The sequence below is a fragment of the Labeo rohita genome, chromosome 1 (genome assembly GCF_022985175.1).
Source record: "Labeo rohita strain BAU-BD-2019 chromosome 1, IGBB_LRoh.1.0, whole genome shotgun sequence".
Lineage (NCBI taxonomy): Eukaryota > Metazoa > Chordata > Actinopteri > Cypriniformes > Cyprinidae > Labeo > Labeo rohita.
Window position 1 is genome coordinate 17,278,695 of NC_066869.1, and position 14,384 is coordinate 17,293,078.

The 14,384-nt window shown below is 35.4% G+C and overlaps 1 protein-coding gene and 4 non-coding genes across 6 annotated transcripts; 1 reads left to right on the forward strand and 4 right to left on the reverse strand.

The window, feature by feature from the left end:
- The first annotated feature begins 1,531 nt into the window (after window positions 1-1,531).
- Window positions 1,532-14,262, forward strand: tsga10 (testis specific, 10). Of its 2 annotated transcripts, XM_051116063.1 has the most exons (18): window positions 1,532-1,578; window positions 2,252-2,337; window positions 2,443-2,549; window positions 2,634-2,789; window positions 3,978-4,157; window positions 4,413-4,490; window positions 6,371-6,522; window positions 6,616-6,731; window positions 7,279-7,433; window positions 7,550-7,605; window positions 8,573-8,741; window positions 8,821-8,931; window positions 9,010-9,195; window positions 9,390-9,557; window positions 13,097-13,299; window positions 13,406-13,510; window positions 13,653-13,835; window positions 13,934-14,262. In XM_051116063.1, exons 3-18 carry the CDS (start codon window positions 2,469-2,471, stop codon window positions 13,962-13,964), a joined length of 2,130 nt encoding a protein of 709 aa, XP_050972020.1. In that variant the 5' UTR covers window positions 1,532-1,578; window positions 2,252-2,337; window positions 2,443-2,468; the 3' UTR covers window positions 13,965-14,262. The 2 variants fall into 2 exon arrangements, with proteins under 2 accessions (XP_050972020.1, XP_050972030.1); XM_051116073.1 differs by lacking the exons at window positions 1,532-1,578; window positions 2,252-2,337 and having other exon boundaries at window positions 2,479-2,559.
- Window positions 10,063-10,135, reverse strand: trnar-ccg (transfer RNA arginine (anticodon CCG)). Its single transcript has one exon. It is a non-coding gene; the product is annotated as a tRNA-Arg (tRNA).
- Window positions 10,621-10,693, reverse strand: trnar-ccg (transfer RNA arginine (anticodon CCG)). Its single transcript has one exon. It is a non-coding gene; the product is annotated as a tRNA-Arg (tRNA).
- Window positions 10,797-10,869, reverse strand: trnaw-cca (transfer RNA tryptophan (anticodon CCA)). The gene has a single exon. It is a non-coding gene; the product is annotated as a tRNA-Trp (tRNA).
- On the reverse strand, window positions 12,084-12,156 carry trnar-ccg (transfer RNA arginine (anticodon CCG)). Its single transcript has one exon. It is a non-coding gene; the product is annotated as a tRNA-Arg (tRNA).
- Window positions 14,263-14,384: the final 122 nt, after the last annotated feature.

Below are 14,384 nucleotides of genomic sequence, written 5' to 3' on the forward strand. Positions count from 1 at the left end.
GGAAAACTGGGACGCCATGTCATCCGGACTAAAGAGGACAAGGACAACCCAAGTTATCAGCGCTCCGTTCAGAAGCCTGCATTTCTGATGGTATGGGGTTGCATGAGTGCGTGTGGCATGGGCAGCTTACACATCTGGAAAGGCACCATCAATGCTGAAAGGTATATCCAAGTTCTAGAACAACATATGCTCCCATCCACACGTCGTCTCTTTCAGGGAAGACCTTGCATTTTCCAACATGACAATGCCAGACCACATACTGCATCAATTACAACATCATGGCTGCGTAGAAGAAGGATCCAGGTACTGAAATGGCCAGCCTGCAGTCTAGATCTTTCACCCATAGAAAACATTTGGCGCATCATAAAGAGGAAGATGCGACAAAGAAGACCTAAAACAGCTGAGCAGCTAGAAGCCTGTATTAGACAAGAATGGGACAACATTCCTATTCCTAAACTTGAGCAACTCCTCAGTCCCCAGACGTTTGCAGACTGTTGTAAAAACAAGAGGAGATGCCTCACAGTGGTAAACATGGCCTTGTCCCAACTTTTTTGAAATGTGTTGATGCCATGAAATTTAAAATCAACTTATTTTTCCCTTAAAATGATACATTTTCTCAGTTTAAACATTTGACATGTCATCTATGATCTATACTGAATAAAATATTGAAATTTGGAACTTCCACATCATTGCATTCAGATTTTATTCACAATTTGTACAGTGTCCCAACTTTTTTGGAATGGGGTTTGTATTTGGAACATGACTTTCACTTAATATCCTAATGATTTTTGGCATAAAATGATATTGACCCATACCGTGTATTGTTGGCTATTGCTACAAATATACCTATGCGACTTAAGACTGGTTTTGTATTCCAGGGTCAGACATGCAGTGCTAAGAACTTAATCTGGACAACTTTAAAGGCGATTTTCTCAATATTTTGATTTTTTTTTTTTTTTTTTTTCTCTCCTAACACACCATACATCAATGGAAAGCTTATTTATTCAGCTTTCAGATGATGTATACATTTCAATTTTGAACTGGTTTTGCGGTCCAGGGTCACATATTTAACAAATAATTACGATAAATACTCATTTAATTAAACGTGAAATTCTGAAGTGGATAAACGGAACTATTTTTTCTTGGAAAAGGTACTCTAGTAATTTTTTGCTTTATTTACAGTACTTTTTAGGTGAGCTATTTATAACACATTAAGACTAATACATTAGTTATAGTTTTAAATATTTACTGTTTTCGTTCATACACCGTTTCAACCATTACATTATACATTTGTTTTTTAATATTTTATAATTATTTCACCTGGTTCCGCTTCACTGCTTCACCTCAACTTCGAAACTACTGAACGTGAGCGTTCACAACTTGTAGTCAAGGCAACGGACGCAAACGACGGGAGATTGAGTTCTGATTGGTTGCCGTTTCTCTAACTATCTTGACTGGCAGTTAAATGCTGTGCTGTGATTGGTCAATGTTGATGTTTATCCCTCCGGGTAAAGAGGTTTAACGTGTTGAGATTTACTTCACCACACTCGTTTTCATTTGCCAGAACCACTACAAGAGGTAACACTAACTAACTTAAACAAACCGTGCTTTGTCTTCTGCGTTGTCTTTCATGAAAACAGACCGTATTTGCAACTTTTATCAGTGCGAGGTTCAAATATACAGTTATTTTTAAATGTGAATGATTTTATGTGCCAGTGTACAAATATATTGGTGTCAGTGCTAAGCATACTACTTCTAGTGCATGCTGTGGCTTGCAACAATTATCAGTAATCATTAAAATGATAAATACAATATAATGTTATCATAATGGAATCCAAGTAGAATTGTTGTATGGGACGCATTTTCAGTGACGTGCAAACGTAGTATCTCAGTTGCCGTGGCAACGTGTGTCGACGTTGTGGTTTGCTTTTATACATTTTGCTTAAGAAAAATTGTTTTTAGTGATACGAAATGAGATATATATGCATACACCTGGTAAATATGTGGTATAAACATGTAAATATAATGATGCTTTATTGAAATATATAGCTTTCAGTACTCATCAAAATGTTTGTTTCTTATAGAGAATTAAGTAACTTTAAAAAACTAAATGTTTTCATACATAGAGCCTAGAAACTAGAGCTCAAACTAATGACTGGTAAAACTTTCAATTTAGTCAACTAACTTGTGAGACAGGATGCTCCAAAGATGCCATTTTTACTTTTTTTCATTTAAGTTTTGCTTTTTTTAGGTTGTAGTAATACAGTAGATCCAACAGGTGGCGCCAGAAACCGTCAAAACTGGATCAGAGAGTCTGGACTTTGTGAACTGGATTAGGTGAGCTTGCAGACTAATGCAAGACTACTGTTGTAGTCTCCTGTTCCTCACATTTGCTTGAACATTTGTATGTTTATTTCTCTATTTCTCAATATTCTGATCCAGTTGACGAGCCTGAGGCGCTGAGAAGGATGCTGAGGTCACGTCGCTCTACCAGCCCTATCAAGGGGGCATCCGCTCACCGCAGTCCCACCAGACAGTCACCTGTTAAAGTACTACTAGGTTGTCATTGCAGTCATAAAAGTGAGATTAGTTTATTTTAATTCTCCTAATTCCTTTTTTCTTTGTTTTTAAAGGGTGGCACGTACGATTCAGAGCTAATGAGGGTGTTACGAGAAAGAGATGAACTGCAAAACATGTTGGAGAAACACGAGCGGCACCTCTCAGAGGTTCAGGCCAATGTTAAAGTGCTCACAGCCGAACGGGACAAGACCAGAATGCACTACCAGCAGGTAGACAGCACCAAACCTCCCAGAATTCTTCAGTCAGTTCATTTTGGGCAACATGCAAATAATAATAATAATAATAAAAAAAAATAATAATAAAAGATTTAACAATTTTTTTAAAATGATTAAAATATTATAATTTATAATTTACACAATACATTTTAACTGCATGCAAATTATTCTAATTATATATTTTATATATAGCTATATATTTATTAGTAGTATCACTTGCCAGATTATATTTTATTAATTTGTTTTGGCTTCATTACAATAACAGTATACATAAAATATATATTTAACTTCATATTAATTAAAATTAAATTTATATAAAACAATATTTATTTAATATTGTAGCATAATATTGTTAGTACATGCATTAAATTTGTTTTGATCAAATTATATGTATACGTTTTATATAAATATATAATAAGATATATATTAGTAGTACTATTTGCCAAATAATATTTGAAGCATTTGTTTTGGCTTCACTACAATGACAATATACAGTAAAAAAATACAGTTATTTTATATTAATTAAACAATTAAATTAATAAATCAGCAATGTAATTATATAACACAGTATTTTTTTGCATCAAATTGTGCATCTTTTTGGTCAAATTATTATATTTATATATTTTATCAGTATTATTATTTGCCAGATTATATTTTAATCATTTGTTCTGATTTTATTACATTAACAATATACAGTAAATACAGTTCTTTAATTTTATATTAATTAAAAATTTAAATTAATAAAACAATATAGCCTGTATATTTAATATATTTTTTGCATAACATTTTGCATCTTTTTGGTCAAATTATTATATTTTTATATTTTATTAGTAGTAGTATTGGCCAGATTAAATTTTAATTATTTGTTCTGATTTCATTACAATTACAATATACAGTGAAAACAATTGTTTTATTTCAATTTTATATTCAAATATTAAATTAATAAAACAATGTTAATTTAATATTTAGTGTAATAGTTTTAACAAATTAATGTATATTTGGATATTTTATATTAATATATGTAATATAAATACATATATAATTATTTAGATTTAGAAACACAATATATTTTCACAGTTTATTTGTAATATTTTTCTTACACAGAACAAAAGCACTGACCAATATATCACTAGTATTTCACTACACAATGTGGCCTCAGATGTGCTCTGATTCCCCCTGCAGGCTCAAGAGGAGATAGCAGCTCTTCGGCGGGAGGTCATGATGTCAAAAGCCGCACGAGGGCCCAAGAGCAGTGTGACTGCTCAGAGCATCCTGAAACGAGTGGAGGCCGAACGGGACGAGGCCATAGCAGACCTTAATCGCATGACCACAGAAAGAGACAGTCTGAGAGAAAGACTCAAGGTACGAGAAACAGCCTGATCTCTATACACTGGCTGTATATGTGCTGTATCAAATTTGTATGCATTCATGTTTGCTCGTGTGTAGCTTATGAAGATGTTATTTAGGAGTACTAAAGGAAAATCACTTACGCACTAGAGTACAGTAATAAATTGAGTCATCTCACTGGGGAGCAGAGCGATAATACCAGGAGAGAGGTGTGCTTTTTTTAGCCCGCTGAGTGTATGTGTGTTCTCTTTGAACTGCACGTCGCCTCAGATCTCTCAGGAGACAGCCATCAGCGAGAGAGCTCACCTGGAGCAGAGGGTGGAGGACCTGCAGGCTGCTGTACTCACAGTAAGAGCTCTGTATTTATGGACTGCCATAGAACAGTAACGACAGCTGTAGATTGAACATAATATACTTACTATAGTCTGCAGCAAAGCAAAATCACAAATGAGATCTCAATTATTGCTCAGTTATACAAATGGAGACGTATTTAAGCCTGTAAAGGCCAACATATTAAAAATACCATATCATATATATTTTTTAAAACAACGATTACTTAACATTTAGTTCAATAAAAAATATATACATCAGGGTTTTATGAAGCTCATTATTGAAGAGAAAAACCCACCTTTTATTTAGAGGCCCAAATTTAACTAAATTATTAAATGTGATGCAGATGTTATTTTTATGAAAGTAAGATGAAATTCTGATAGTTTGTAATGTAAACCAGTGAGATCTTTATAGCAGTATACCAGGCTACTCACATAAAATGTACATAAACATCAGTTGTCACTCTATATCATCCAATAATGTCTTAATGAGATGATATTTAAATGTCCTAAAATATTGTTTGGGGGCAAAATATATAATGCAATGCAATACAGTGATGACTGATACTTAGTTTAACATGATTGTTCCAAAACGTATGTACAGATAATCAAAGAAGAAGAAGATGCTTCAGTCCAGTAGGTTTTTAACATGTAATATTATTAATAATATAGGTTATTCATTTACTTCATAAAAAATCAATCAAGATTTCACAGCAAGAAGACGTGTGTATCATGATTTTAGAATTATAAATTTATTTTTACATTTTTATCAAATTTTGTAAAAAAAAATGTGTGTGAACTTCTATCATATTTATTGACTCTTTATTCATACTGTGTATCAAAAATAGCCTAATTTATTTCTATTTTTATTTCTTTATTTCTAATGCATTTTATGTTAATTAAGTGCATTATGTGCACCAAACCTCTGAGCAATACATTTTTCCTTTGGGCTATACTACACTAGTCAAAAGTTTTTGAACAGTAAGAGTTTTAATGTTTTTTTTTAAAGAATTCTCTACTGCTCACCAAACTTTCATTTATTTGATCTGAAATACAGCAAAAGCAGTAACATTGTGAAATATTTTGATTATTTAAAATAACTGCTTTTTCTATTTGAATATGTTTTAAAATGTAATTTATTCCTGTGATCAAATGTTCATTTTCAGCATCATTATTCCAGTCTTCAGTGTCACATGATCCTTCAGAAATCATTCTAATATGTTGATTTGCTGTTCAAGAAACATTATTATCAAAATTTAAAATGGTTGAGTACCATTTAATTCAGGATTATTTGAGGAATAGAAAGATCCAAAAATCAGCATTTATCAGAAATAAAAGGCTTTTGTAACATTATATAGTTTATTTATTTATTTTTTGGAATTGCTGTTCTGCTGAACTTTGTATTCATCAAAGAAACCTGAAGAAAATCTACTCAGCTGTTTTCAACATAAATAATAATAATAATAATACTAATACTAATAATAATAATAATAATAATAATAATAAATAAATTTTTTGAACAGCAAATCATAATTTTAGAATGATTTCTGTGACTGGATTAATGATGCTAAAAATTCAGTTTTGAAGTCACAGGAATAAATTACATTTTAAAATATATTTAAATAAAACAGTTATTTTAAATAGTAAAAATACTTCAAAATTGTACTGTTTTTGCTGTACTTTGGATCAAATAAATGCAGGCTTGGGAGCAAAATAGACATCTTTAAAAAACAAAAAAATCAAAAACTTTTGACTGGTAGTGTATGCTAAATCATGTCAAATAGTACCACAGTACAACTTACTGTATTGTAATGCACGATATTATACTGTATCATACTACTGATTTTAATGCAGTTATTGTTGTGGACTAGTGTCATTGTTTTTTTGTGTATGTCCCAGCTGGAGCAGGAGCGAGGGGAACAGAAAAGCAGGCACGCTCAGATGAGGGAGACAATGATGAGTCTGGAGGAGGAAGCTCAAGTACTGGACCGAAAATTCAATGCCAGTGAGGAAGAGCTCAGCCGCCTCAGAAATGAGTGCAGCAGCCTCAGGTACACCCAGAATAAAAAACCAACAAGATGTGTTCATATTTTAATGCTGCAGTACTTTCGTTATTAATTTCTTTGTGTGTGTGTGTATACCAGACTGGCAAATAATCAGCTGGAAATCTCTCTGAGTGAGAATCAGCGGAGACTGACCAGCAGGATTGGAGAGCTACAAAACACTCATGAGAGAAATAAAATGCTGGATGAAAAAAATGGTAAGAAAACCAGACAACACATTTAATCTGTGCTGATATTCATCAGTTTCATTGATTAATCCATTGATATCTCAGTTGAAATTATGGCGAAGGTATGGGACAAACAAAAATATACAATACCATTCAAAAGCTTGGGATCATTAAGATTTTTAATAGAGAAATTAACACTTTTATTCATCAAGGATGCATTAATTGATCAAAAGTGACAGTAAAGAAGTATTTAGTTCTTTTAAACATTCTATTTATTAAAGAATCTACATTAATCCACAAAAATATTAAGCATACACAACTGATTATAATAAGAAATGTTTCATTAGCAACAAATCAGCATATTATAATGATTTCTGAAGGATGATGTGACACTGAAGACTGGAGTAATGATGCTGTAAAATATTTGATCAAATAAATGCAGCATTATTGAGTATAAGAGACTTTTTTCAAAAGCATTACAAAATGTTTTAAATTAATCAGTTGGACAGTCACAATAATTTTAGTGTTTAAAGAGTATATGTGTATCATTGCATCATTTTTCCTTTGTGTGTTTCAGACTCTCTCCTAATGCAGGTGACTGCTATGCAAGAGGAAGTGAACACACTGCGGTGCACAGTCTCAGAGCTGGACCAGCACAGAGATTTGCTGCAGGAACAACTGGAGAAAAAGACAGATCTGCTCAGCACAGCAAATGACCAGCTAGATGAGAAGGCACTACCTATTATTTACACACTAAAACACATATTTTTGGTTGTGTATTAGATTTTTACTTGCTTTCCAGTTAGTTAGTACACTTGGTGATATGTTTTTGTTTGTTTGTTTTTTAGGAGAAAACCATTAGGAGCTTAAAGCTGAGAACCGAGGATCTTGAGACAACTCTAATGTAAGTTCTCTATTAAATTAAACAGATTAACAGACAGTCATGTGTAGTGATTGTGTAGCATAGTGAAGAATTCTTTAAAAACTTTTGTTTTTAACAGTTCTGTGTAAAATATAGCTTAATGTATTATTTTCTTTTCCTTACACAGTGTGTTATGTTCACCATCCAGGTATAAGAATAATGCAAATGTTGATGTATTATAATTAGACTATAGTATATAGTAGTTGTTCTTGACTCTAGTTCATGCTTACTATTTGTAGTGCATTATTGCACGGGTAACATGTATTTTCCTTCACATTGTCACCTGGACACAAAACATATAACTTCCTAGAAAGATTTTCTCTTTTGTATACATGGACATTTAAATGTTTGAGGTTAGTAAGATTTTTTAATGTTGTGGAAAGAAGTCTCTAATGCTCACAAAGGCTGCATTTGCATTTAACCAAAACATGCAGTAAAAACTGTAATACTGTAAAATATTATTACAATTTAAAACAACTATTTTCTATTTTAATACTGTTTGTAATGTAATTTATTCCTTTGATGGCAAAACTGTATTTTCAGCATCATTACTCCAGTATTTAGTGTCACAGTTCTACTTATCTAGTTGTGCTACTTAATATTTTTGAGGAAACATAATACATTTTTCAAGATTCTTTAAGAAGAAAATCCAAAAGAACAGTATTTATTTAGAAAAAATAGATATTTTGTAACATTATACAAGTCTTTACTGTCACTTTTGATCAGTTTCATGCATCCTTGTTAAATATAAGTATTAATAATTTTTAATGGTAGTGTAGTTTCCTCTGTTTTTGTAATACAAGAATATTTAGAGAATATAAACTAGCATTTGTAGTTTTGAGTACTCTAATATATTAGTATCCAATAAGACTATTACATCCTATAACATGCTGTATTTCTTCAATGATTTTTGAAAATTAATTATGATGATGTGACTTCCTGTCTACAGAGCTCTGAAGGAGACCGTAGCTGGCAGAGAAAGAGAGCTGATTGTCCTGAGGAGGAAACTGTCAGACTCTGAAAACGAGATGGGCACAGTGATGAAAGTCAAAGACGCCACGTTGCAAGAGAACGGTCAGCTGAGGGACGACCTTGACAAAGCACGTCTGGAAAATCAGGTACTGTACCAAACTGTTTTTATGCAAATTCATTGCAATAAATAAGGTAAGACCTCTAACGTTCTATATTTCTTTTCAGACTCTGCAGCTCAAGCTGGATGAAGCTAATGAGGAAATAGAAGACTTGCAGAAAAAAGTACAAGTTCACATTGCTGACGTCTCACGCACTGAAGATCTGCTGTCTGCTAAGGTCAAAAAAGGCTCTTAAAATGAACATCATGCAGTTTATGTAGCATGCTTGTGATTGTTTTTGCTTGCTGCCTTTTAGGAACGTGAATGCAGAGAACTGCAAGAGTCTCGAAGGAAAGCATCTCTTCAGGTGGAAAGCTGGGAGGAACAAGCCAGACATGCTGAAACCACTGTCATCGAATTGCGTCTTGAGCTTCACAATGCTAACTTAGAGATACTTCGACTTAAAGAAAGAGCAGACAGTGTGGAGAGCAGCCTGCAACAGGTTACTTGGCCATGTTGGTGTTGGTTAACCCAAATGCTTACTATAAGACTGAAGCTCATCAAGTTTTTGAAGCCTCATATTGAATCAGACAAAGAGTGTGCCCATTGCTAATGTTCTTTAGACTGGTAGTGTGCACTTGGCTTAGTTAACTCTCATAAATTCTCTCATAAATTGTGGTTTGTTGCTGTGTCCAGGCACTGAGTGCAGAGCGAAGTTGTACTACTCAGCTGTCTCAGCTAAACCGAAAGATGATTCACATGGAGGAAGATCTGCGTCAGGCCCAAACTGAGCGCACACAGGTGCAGACAGACCTGGAAAAAACACGAGAGCTCTGCGTCAAACTGGATGCCAGCAAAGAAGCTGTAAGTGGTGTAACTGGTTTATAACAAGTAGGGTTTTTTTTGCATATTACCTACTTGGCCAACGACCTGGCCTGAATTTCATTTTCTTAAAATACTAACCAGAGCTATGTATTTTTTCACAATGTGCTGCTTTTACCACCAATTTAAAGCTAGCCCTTCAAGCAGTACCCATATGTTGGACTCCAACCCATAAAACCCCACTCCAGAGTCTGATGCCTTATTCATTTGGCCACTGGGCCTCTTGTGTGAATTTTTTTGGCTATTAATTACGTTTGGCTTTTTGGAGCAACATGAAGCATGTTTTAAGGCTTTTTTTAAACAAACTGCCATAGTTTTTTGCAGTGCAAACATGACTCAAGCCTACAATCCCCAGCTCTGTAGGTTGATTTGTCTTCTATTAGGCCACTTACTTGTGTTATGTTCACTATTGGATGAGTTTGGAATTTCGTAGAAACATTTTTTTGTGTAAACAAATTGCTGTAGAATTTTCACAGCTCTGCAAACACAACCCAGGTGGGACTCGAACCCACAATCCCCAGCTCCGGAGGCTGATGCCTTGTCCATTAGGCCACTGGGTCGCTTGCTGGTTTGGTGTTTGGAATTAATTGATTTTCGCTTTTTGCAGGCACACAGGGAACAATGTTAGTTTTTTTAAACAAATTACTAAAGAATTTTTGTAAGACTTAAAGCGTAACCCTGGTACAGCTCAAACCCACAAGCCCCAGCTCTAGAGACTGTTGCCTTATCTATTACGCCACTGAGCCTCATATGTGAGTTGCATTTGTTATTAGTTAAGTTTGGCTTTTTGGAGAAACACAAACCACAACATAAGTTTTTTTTTTTCCAACTGTAGAATTTTTGCAGAGCTACAGACACAACCCAGGTGGGACTCAAACCCACAATCCTCATTGTTGGAGGTTGACACCTTATCCATTAGACCACTAGGCCTCTTGGTAGCTTGGTGTTCGCTATTAATTTATTTTGGCTTTTTTGCAGAAACACAGTGCCCAACATAAGTTTTTCTTTAACAAATTACCATAGAGACTTTGTAGCATTTAAAGCACAACCCAGGTGGGGCTTGAACCCACAATCCCCAGCTCCGGAGGCTGATGCCTTATCCATTAGGCCACTGGGTCTAATGCTTGAGTTGAATTTGTTATTAGCTGAGTTTGACTGTTTGGAGCAACACAACCTAAGTTTTTTTTTTTAAACTGTAGAATTTCTGCAGAACTGCAAACACGACCCAGGTGGGACTCGAACCCACAGTCCCCAGCTCTGGGGGCTGATGCCTAATCCATTAGGCCACTGGGTCACAGGCTTAAGTTACGTTTGTTATTAGTTGAGTTTGACTTTTTGGAGAAACACAATGCACAATATATATATATATATATATATTTTTTTTTTTTTTTTACTGTAGAATTTTTGCAGAACTACAAATACAACCCAGGTGGGACCCAAACTCAAAACCCGCAGTGCCAGGGGCTGATGCCTTATCAATTAGGCTTCTTAGTAACTCAGCATTTGCTGTTGCTTGATTTTGGCTTTTTGCAGCAATACAGCCCACAACATACTTTTTTAAACAAATCACTGTAGAACACAACCCAAGTGGGACTCAAACCCACAATCCCCAGCTCTGGAGACTGATGCTTTATCCATTAGGCAACTGAGTCTCATGCTTGAGTTGCATTTGTTATTAGTTGAGTTTGACTTTTTGCAGACACACAGTGCCCAATTTGTGTGTGTGTTTTTTTTAAACAAATTGCCTTAGAATTTTTTCAGCACTTTGAACATGACCCAGGTGGGACTTGAACCCACAATCCCCATCTCCGGAGGCTGATGCCTTATCCATTAGGCCACTGGACCTCATGCTTTAGCTGTATTTCCTATCATTTGAGTTTGGCTCTTTGCAGAAACACAGCCCACAACATGCTTCTTTTTTTTTTTAAACAAATTACTGCAGAACTTTTGCACCAGTTCAAATACAACCCAGGTGGGACTTGAACCCACAATCCCCAGCTCCGGAGGCTGATGTCTTATCAATTAGGCCACTGGGCCTCAGGCTTGAGTTACATTTGTTGTTAGTTGAGTTTGACTTTTTGGAGAAACACAATGCGCAATATATATATATATATTTTTTTTTTTTACTGTAGAATTTTTGCAGAACTACAAATACAAACCAGGTGGGACCCAAACCCAAAACCTGCAGCGCCGGGGGCTGACGCCTTATCAATTAGGCTTCTTAGTAACTCAGCATTTGCTGTTGCTTGATTTTGGCTTTTTGCAGAAACACAGCCCACAACATGATTTTTAAAACAAGTTACTATAGAATTTTTGTAGCAAATCAAACACAACCCAAGTGGGACTCAAACCCACAATCCCCAGCGGCTGACGCCTTATCAATTAGGCCACTGGGCCTCAGGTTTGAGTTGCATTTGTTATCAGTTGAGCTTGACTTTTTGGAGAAGCACAGTGAACAATATAAGTTTCTTTTAATACAAGTTACCATAGAGTTTTTGGAGCACTTAACAACCCAGGTGGGACTTGAACCCACAATCCCCAGCTCCGGAGGCTGATGCCTTATCCATTAGGCCACTGGGTTTCATGCTTGAGTTGCATTTGTTATTAGCTGAGTTTGACTTTTTGCAGAAACACAGTGTACTATATACTTTTTTTTTTTTTTTTTAAAACAAATTATCATTGAATTTTTGCAGAGCTTTGAACATGACCCATAACCCCCAGCTCCAGAGGCTGATGCCTTATCCATTAGGCCACTGGGCCTCATGTTTAAGTTGCTCTTGAGTTGCACAATTATAGAATTTTTATAGCACTTCAAAACCAACCCTGGTGGGACTTGAACCCACAACAGCTCCATGGGCTGATGCCTTATGCATTAGGCCACTGGGCCTCGTAGACAGTTTACATTCACTATTAATTGAGTCTGGCTTTTTGTAGAAACACAAAATACATTAAAGGTTTATTTATTTAGAAACTTCAGAAACTTTAGAAACTTCAAACACAACCCCTATCCTTTAGGCCACTGGGCTGCTTGCTTGTTTTATATTTTGTATTAATTGAGTTTGGCGTTCTGTAGAAATACAATGCATATTAGAGTTTTTTTCTTTTTAACCAAATTTCCATCAAATTTTTTGCAGCACTGCAAACACAACCCAGACAGGACCCACCCATAATCCCCAGTTATCCATTAGGCCACTGGGCGCAAGATATTGTAAATAATCATAGCCTCGATTGCACTTTGACTTCCTTTTGCTTAACAAAGCAAATCTGTATTTATACCCACATTCTCCAACATCAGACACTGACACATTGGTTCTTAATCCTCATCCTGGGGCTTTTGAATATACCTTTTTAGCTAATTTCAACCTCAAACAAATGCAAAATGGATTTTTAAATCTAAACTTTCCAATCAATGCATTTAACATCGGCTTTATGCGGAAACCAAATTTCCTTTGAGAAAATAAATTAAGGACAAACCGAAATGTAAATAAATAACATAAATGTCTATGTGCTGTTACATACAGGTGCAGCGTGAGCTGGAATCCTGCCGCTCTGAGATTGAGCTGTTGCAAAAGCAGCTGACCAGTGAACGTCTGTCCCTTCAGACTTTGGAGAGCCTGCTTGTGTCTTCACGAGAAAAGGAGCTACAGAAGCAGCTCACCTCTCAGGAAAGACAGACCGAAATACAAATTCTCAAGGACAAACTCAGCATGGCTGACAGTAAAGTGTGAGTTTAGCACATACACATTCACACATTTCACAGAGCAAAGCAGCTGTTTTTGTCTCTCTTTCTGTCTTTGTCATCCACTCACTGTCTTCATCCTTGTCTCTAGGACTTCTCAGAGTAGGGAAATGTCTCAACTGAGGACAAGATCAACCCAGCTGGAGGCAGATCTCGAGATGACCAAGAGACACCTGGCCACTGAGCGCTTTGAAAGGTGAGACACAAATCTTAAAGGCATAGTTCAGACAAAAATAAAAATCCTCATGTTGTTCCAGTTCCAGTATTGAATATATTTATTTATTTGTGGTTTGAACAACAAAGACTAAGGATTTTAATATCCTATCTATGTTTATCAGGCAGCGCGCAGCACAGGAACTGCGCAGGCAAGGTCTCTCAGCTATTTCTCCCGTCCTCTCCTCCACAATGCGCTCCTCATCCACCTCCCATCGCAGCTCTCTGAGTCCTCACAGATCATGGTCTCCAGAACGCTCTCATCACAGCACACCCGATCCACCGCTTGTGTCACATTACCCTGACAGGTGCGCGCCAGTGGCAGATTTGTCATTCTAGGTTTAAATAGTGGCCATGCTGCTTGTTTTATTCATTTGTAATAATTTATCTGTTTATTTTTGAACAGGAGTCTGACTTTCAGGGACCTTTATGACTAAGAAGATCTCATTACTCTTCCATATTTTGGCTGGCGTCATTAATTCTTGGATTCTGAAGACAATCAATAGACTAGTATAAGATCTTATAAGATTTACTGTGAAGTTAGTCATGTGTTTCAATAAATCAAATGTTTACTATGATTTTGACTGTTTTGATGAAATTGTTTGACATTGACACACACAGTAAAGTTGTAAATAATTCTGGAGTGGCTTGATGATAAGTGTTTTTTATATGTTTTAGTATATTTCTACAAAAATGTGATTCTGCTTGATTCATTTTAATAGAAATGTATTTATTTAGAGTGTAGTTTTTTTGTATGGCACAAGTTGCCAGTCCTTTTTAATATAAATAACAATGTTTCTCTGTGCTGGGGTGTGTTTCTTCATACTTAAATCATAGACTATTCATTGATTTATTTA

Bases quoted from the DNA above. Each gene is read 5' to 3' on its own strand.
- tsga10 (XM_051116063.1), top strand. From the start codon at position 2,469: ATGCTGAGGTCACGTCGCTCTACCAGCCCTATCAAGGGGGCATCCGCT. The intron at 7,606-8,572 runs GTAAGTTCTCTA...TCCTGTCTACAG, and splicing joins GATCTTGAGACAACTCTAAT to AGCTCTGAAGGAGACCGTAG. The intron at 8,742-8,820 runs GTACTGTACCAA...ATTTCTTTTCAG, and splicing joins AAGCACGTCTGGAAAATCAG to ACTCTGCAGCTCAAGCTGGA.